This window comes from Phoca vitulina, unplaced genomic scaffold, assembly GCF_004348235.1.
Source record: "Phoca vitulina isolate PV1807 unplaced genomic scaffold, GSC_HSeal_1.0 scaffold8, whole genome shotgun sequence".
Taxonomy (NCBI): Eukaryota; Metazoa; Chordata; class Mammalia; order Carnivora; family Phocidae; genus Phoca; species Phoca vitulina.
In genome coordinates, this window is record NW_022589711.1 from 59896622 (window position 1) to 59902621 (window position 6000).

Sequence of the window (6000 nt, forward strand, 5' to 3'; positions counted from 1 at the left end):
GCCCACGCCCTCTCTCTCTCAAAAAATAATAAATGTTTTTTAAAGTTTTGCATATTGTAAGGAATAGAGAAAAGTCTAGTTTGAAAGAAAAAAATAGTTTGCCCATTTGAAATCTGAGTGGTAAGGAATGGGTGGCCTCCGAACAAGTGAGCTCTACAGTGGTCCTGTTATTCCATCTAGTGGACAGCACGGGAAAGGCATGATTTTATCTTCAAAGGTTGTAATTTACCAAAAACATGTATCCTGATAAAAACTCAGGGGTTCACTTGTTAATAAGTTTCATTCAATTTTTAAACCAAAATGAAAGATCAGAATTCCAACACTAAGTTTGGAAACTAAATTCCCAAAACCATTTAGGATTTATGTGATGTATGCTAGAAAGATCATCCACTGAAGGAAAAGAGAATATACGCCAGTTCTTACTAGCATGAATTTTCACAGCCCACCTTTCCCATTCTTCTTATCCTTCTCCACCAACATTTTTATGCTTATTCTGGTGCATGGACTGGGAGTGCCCCCGAGACTCAAAGTATACCTTCCCAACACACCACTAGACCTTGACTGGTACCAGAGCCATTCTGCTCATTTTCCAAGAATACAACTATCACTTAAAATTTTGCTGTAATCAAATTGAATATTTTTCAAGGACCTATGTGTTTGGTTTTGTTTTTCGTGTGTGTGTGTGTGTGTGTGTGTGTGTGTGCGCGCACGCGCACGTGCACGCTCTGTTTCCTTTTACAGCCATTTATTACCTTTATAATTTGTTTCCTCTTCCAGATATTTATGAGGGTGAAGACAATGGCAAACAAATCTCCCCCAAATGTGAGTAATAATAGCATACTTGGAGTACCCACAGCTGTTCTGAAACCTTTAGTATTATTGTAATCACTATTAACAATAATAACAGGTGTTATTTATTAAATTCCTAAGATGTACCATTTTACTTTATAAGCGCTTTTGCTAATCTTTATATCAAAACTGCAATAGATATTAATATCCCCATTGTTATAGACAAGCAAACTGGTGCTCCCAGAGGCTAAGTGGCTTACCCAGGACCACACAGCTAGCAAGTGCGTGACAAACTCAGAACTGTGCTCAGGTCGCACTGACCCCAAAGCCTCTGCTCCTACCCTTGGACAATGGGCCTTTCATTTATTCACTCATGGGATCTGCCAGACCCTGAGCCCAAGATTCTGGGGTCTCCTGAGTGCTGTCACCTCTATAGGACCTAAGACTTAGTCCCTAAGGCCCCCAAGGGCCCATGGCCAGTGAATCCAGGAGGAAGGGATTCAATATGCAAATGACAAAGATGCAGCAGACTCAGACTGGGAGCTGCGCTTTCGTCCCCTGCACTTCCAGCTTGGACTGACGGCCCTTCTCCAAGGTTTGCTGGTTCTGCGAATTCGGAGTCTCTTCCAGGAGCCAGGGGGGATACCGGGTGAACAGGGTATGGTCTCTGCTGCCAAGAGCCCCAGGACCCTCGGGGGAGACATAGGAGGGCTCACCCGGGGCAGCTGCAATTTGTGTCCCTTCAAGGGTCTTATGAGGTGATTGTGGGTGAGCCCACCACCTCCACAGCCCCTCTCCTCCTCTGTCTCCCAGAATAGAATGCGATAGAATAGAATAGAACACAACAGAATAAAGTAGGACAGAATAAAAGAATAGAATAGAACAGATCAGGTGAGGACATCACACCCTGTAAGGGGAATATTGTTGCATAAACTTGTTTTCATTTTAGAGATGTATTATGTGTGTACACTGTGTTGGGTGTAAAACGGGCATCTCTCTGTGGCTGCACCCTAAGGAATATAGACAACTTTGGTCTAGGCTAACTGGGGGCCCGGGGGGTCCCAGGCATCCCCCACCCTCATCTGTGGTACCAGGAATGAAGGAGGCCATGTGTGGTGACAGTCCCCAGCAGGGAGGTGGCATTTGGGTATTGTCAGAGCTGGGAAGATCATTTCTCTTCCCAGGCTCAGGCAGATCCTCCCTGAAGGCAGGGAAAGGCCCAGATGACCTTGAAATAATGCAGTCAACCTGTGGCCAACCTGTGTGGCAGCCCTGTGCCGGGCTGAGGGCCCCCTCCCCCTCCGGCTGGGCCCACAGGAGAGGGGCAAGCCGCCACCGGTGCCTGGTCATCATTTTATCCCCGGTGCCACTTCCCTGCGGAGCGGCCGCAACTGGCTGTCAGGTCTCTCAGTTCCTGCACTGCCCCCCAGCCCTGCCGCCCCGGGGCCCTGAGTGCTCCATGGCTGCCAGAGGCCTCAGGGCCAGGCCCCACCCCTGGCCTCCCAGCAGGTGGCTCTGGGACCCCTGCCCCCCTCCCCTGCTTTGTCTGGGCCACTGAGGCCATGGCCCCCGGAGGAGCAGCCCTTCTGTTCACACAGCGCTGTCGGGGGTGAGGGATGGGGAGGGGGTGGACTTTACCTCCAACACAGTGTACACACGTAATACATCTCTAAAATGAAAACAAGTTTATGGAACAATAGTGCCCTTATAAGTATGATGTCCTCATCTGATCTGATCTGTTCTATTCTGTTCTTTTGTTCTCTTCTGCTTTATTCTATTGTGTTCTATTCTTTTTTTAAAAGATTTTATTTATTTGAGAGAGAAAGAGAGAGCAAAGGAGGGGGAGGGGCGAGGGAGAGGCAGACTCCCCGCTGAGCAGGGAGCCTGACCTTGCAGGGCAAGGTCTCCGTTTCCTGCCTTACAGCCTTTCAGCAAGACTGCCAATCCTCATCCTCACTGTCTGCTCCCCGGTGTAAGGGGGTGTGTCTTGGATGACTGCCCTAGAGACGAGTCTCTGGGTGTTACTGCGGATGTCCCTGAGTCCCATCGGGAGGGGGGCAGTGGGAGGCACCTCCCTGAGCCAGTTTCTCCTCCGCCCTCCATCCCTCACCCTACCAGGTCCTGGGACTGGAAATTAAACCAGGTTTGCTGCAATCTGAGAGCACTGTGTCCAGCTGCCTTACAACCCTGCAGCATCAGGCGGGGTCCCTGGAGGCCTCTGGGAAGGGGCTGCCTGGCTGCTCCCTGTTTTCCTGGCACAGCCCCCACTGATCTGCTCTGGGGAGAGCCCTCGGCCCCAGAACGCAGCTTGGGAGGCCTCTGGGCAGCAGGTCACGGGCGTTCCCACATGTGTGCTTCCAGCTCACTGCTATTACTGTGCCATCACCCCCAACTGTAGGCTCCTCTGGGATTCCTGTGTCCAGAAAGTTCTCGCCCTCCATGCCCTGCTTATGCCCTTTAAGGCCTCACCCCAACCCTGCCCTTGAATTGTCACCTGAACAGAAACTTCGTCCTGCACTCAGATTCCTGCGGGACTGATTACTCAGCTGCAGCTCAGCCACTCAGCCAACGGAACTTGGTCAAGTGATTATTCCTCTCTCATCTCAGTTTCTCATCTGTATAATGGAGCTAAAGCTCTTACAGGGTTATATGAAGCTTAACTTTTGACCAACTGGCACCCCAGCAGGCACAAAGCAGGGCTCAGTGTCTGGTGGAGGTTGCTGGCATGACTGGCCAGTTAATGAATCAATTCACTGGAAAGAGAGGCAGGATGTACTTGCTCCTCTGATTTCCCATGGGGAGAGCGGTGACAGAGGCTACCAAGGGAATGGGAGATGGGCCGTAATCAGGGGAGAGAAAAGAGGGCAAGGGGAAAAGAAGGGAGGGAAGAAGGGTGGAGGGCAGGAAGGTCATCAAACACAAAAAGACCATTTTCTTGGAGGACAAGGAATAGAGCTATGAACACCATGTAGACATGTCTTCTCAGTCACAGTTACAGAATTTTGAGCTGGAAAAGGGAACCTGGAGATCACAGACCTCCACCTCCCCCCAGGTGAGGCAGTTCAGGTCCTGGGAGAGTAGGAGTTAGAGATGGGGGAGAATGGGTTCTTGGGGACAGGCATTGCCTGGGACATCTGGCCATCCCCTCTCCAGCACAGCAGGCCAAATTCTTCCCTTTCTTTCTCCAAGGCTGCTCCAGCAGAGAGTTTATCTCCATGGCAACCTCTGAGGAGCCTGAAGGTGCAGAAGAAATGGAAAAGGAGAGCAGTGCTCTGAGTGTAATTTATTTTCTTCTTACCTCTTTCATTTTTCTCCCTCATTCCTATTCATCAGCTTCTCCTGCGTCTTCCTCTCCCCGTTTCCTCTCTCTCCCCTTTCCCTCTCCCCCCTTTTCATGATTCTCACCCAGGAGGACCAGGCCTAATCCAGGAAGCTGAGGTCACTGGATCTGCAAAGTGCCTCAGACCCTTCCCAGCCTAGCATGGCCCCTGTCTCCTTAGCAATGCACTGGTTTCTGGTCATAAATATGGGGCTCCTGCTGGGATCCCGAGTGACCCCGTTTGAGAGCTAGGGTGGGCCCCAACCTGCCAGCGGGAATCACCGGTTGCGCCTGGCCCGGGCACTCCTCGGCACTGCCAACTCTGAGGGTGCACCACTGTCCTCTCCCTTACAGCTATCCGGACTTTTCCAGTTGGACGACAGTTATGAAACGTGTTCCTCCAAATCTGTCCTGGAAACGGGAGAAAGCATCCAGGGTAAGAAAGAAGGTGGCGACGAGGACCTGTGAGTGTGAAAGAGGAAAGAACAGCGAGCGAATTGGTTAGCCATTGCTCCCCTGACTCTCCTTGGAATTTCAGGACAACAAACAAAACTAATAAGCCAGTGTGCACCGGCTTGCTCGCCCCTGGGGGGGAGACGACTAATCTGCGGGCAAAAGCAGTGCGGGCGAGGGAAGGATGCCGGAGGACCCTCTTCCCCAGAGAACTGACACTGGTTCCAGACCGCAGCGGCTCCCGGCTCGGCCGAGCCGCCCCAGGCCGCCTTCGTTCCGGGCACAGGCTGCGGCGGGCGCTGGGGGCCGGGCCCACACTTAAATAGAACGGGGCCAAGGGGCCTCGGACCCTCCGAATCTGCCACCCTGGCGCGGGGGGAAGGGCCAGGACCACCTTCCAGAAGCCTGAGGAAGGGTCCACGGCCTGCCGGCGAAGCCCATCCTCCCGGGGCCGGCGGCGGCGAACCTGGGAGCTGCTCCCCACGCGCCTGCGCGAGCTCTGGGCACTGGGAGCCGACCTCCGCCACCTCCCGGGCGGCTCCACACGCGCCTGCGCCTGCGCCGGGACTTGCAGACGCCCGGGACCCCCCGGGCTGCTCTACGCGCGTCTGCAGAGGTTAGCGGAGGCCAGTCCTGGAGGGCTCTGCCCAAGGTTTCCCAACGTTGGCACTCTGACTCTGGGGGCTGGATAATTCTTTGTTGGGGAGGGGAGAGCTGTCTAGTGCATTGTAGGGTATTTGGCAGCATCCCTGGCCTCTTCCCACCCACAAGATGCCAGTAAAATCCCTTTCCCACCCGCTCACCCAAATTATGACAATCTTTTTAAAAATGCCTTCAGACATTGCCAAATTTTTCCTCGGGTGGGAGTGGGGAGATCTGTTGAGAATCTCCCATCCGAGCCTCAGAGGAGCCGAAACTCTACAGGGGCAGCCCTGTGCTCTTCTCCTTGAATCCCCACAAGAATGTTCCTGTGGTGTTTGTGTTACTTTGTTCCAGGATTGTATCCTTTCAGAGGGTTGGTTCCAAGTTAATGTCTGAGGTATTTCGTTTTAGATTTATTGGTTTTAAAATTAGTTTGTTATCTTCAGCTATTTTTTATTTTTCGTTTTGTTAGTTAATTTTTAGTTAATTTCTATTTTTAGTTTTCTAGTTATTTAATTTTATAGCTTTAAAGTTACTTTGTTTATAAATATTTTGTTTTCAAGGTTATTTCGTTTTTGAGTTATTCATTTTCAGTTTCTTATTTACAGTTACTTTAAGTTAATACATTTCCAAATTAGCTTTAGAATTATTTTAAATTATCTTTACACTTATTAATATCTGAGTTATTTACTTTTATAGTTATTCTGTTTTTTAGTTATTGGAGTTTTTTGAGTTATTTATTTTTACAGTTACTTATTTGCCTACTAAAAATTCACCGGAAGTTTTAAAACTATTTT

The 6000-nt window shown here is 50.5% G+C and overlaps 1 protein-coding gene across 2 annotated transcripts in view; it reads left to right on the top strand.

Moving 5' to 3' along the window:
* MCF2L2 (MCF.2 cell line derived transforming sequence-like 2) overlaps positions 1–5643 on the top strand; it is a 233695-nt gene extending 228052 nt beyond the window's left edge. The window contains exons 27-29 of one of the 2 annotated variants that reach the window (XM_032407086.1): positions 778–822; positions 3979–4067; positions 4463–4552. In XM_032407086.1, the coding sequence (XP_032262977.1) occupies positions 778–822; positions 3979–4065 (132 nt within the window). In that variant the 3' untranslated portion in view covers positions 4066–4067; positions 4463–4552. Of the gene's footprint in view, positions 1–777; positions 823–3978; positions 4068–4462 lie in introns of both variants that reach the window. The other variant, XM_032407085.1, reaches the window with a different exon arrangement.
* The last annotated feature ends 357 nt before the right edge of the window (positions 5644–6000 follow it).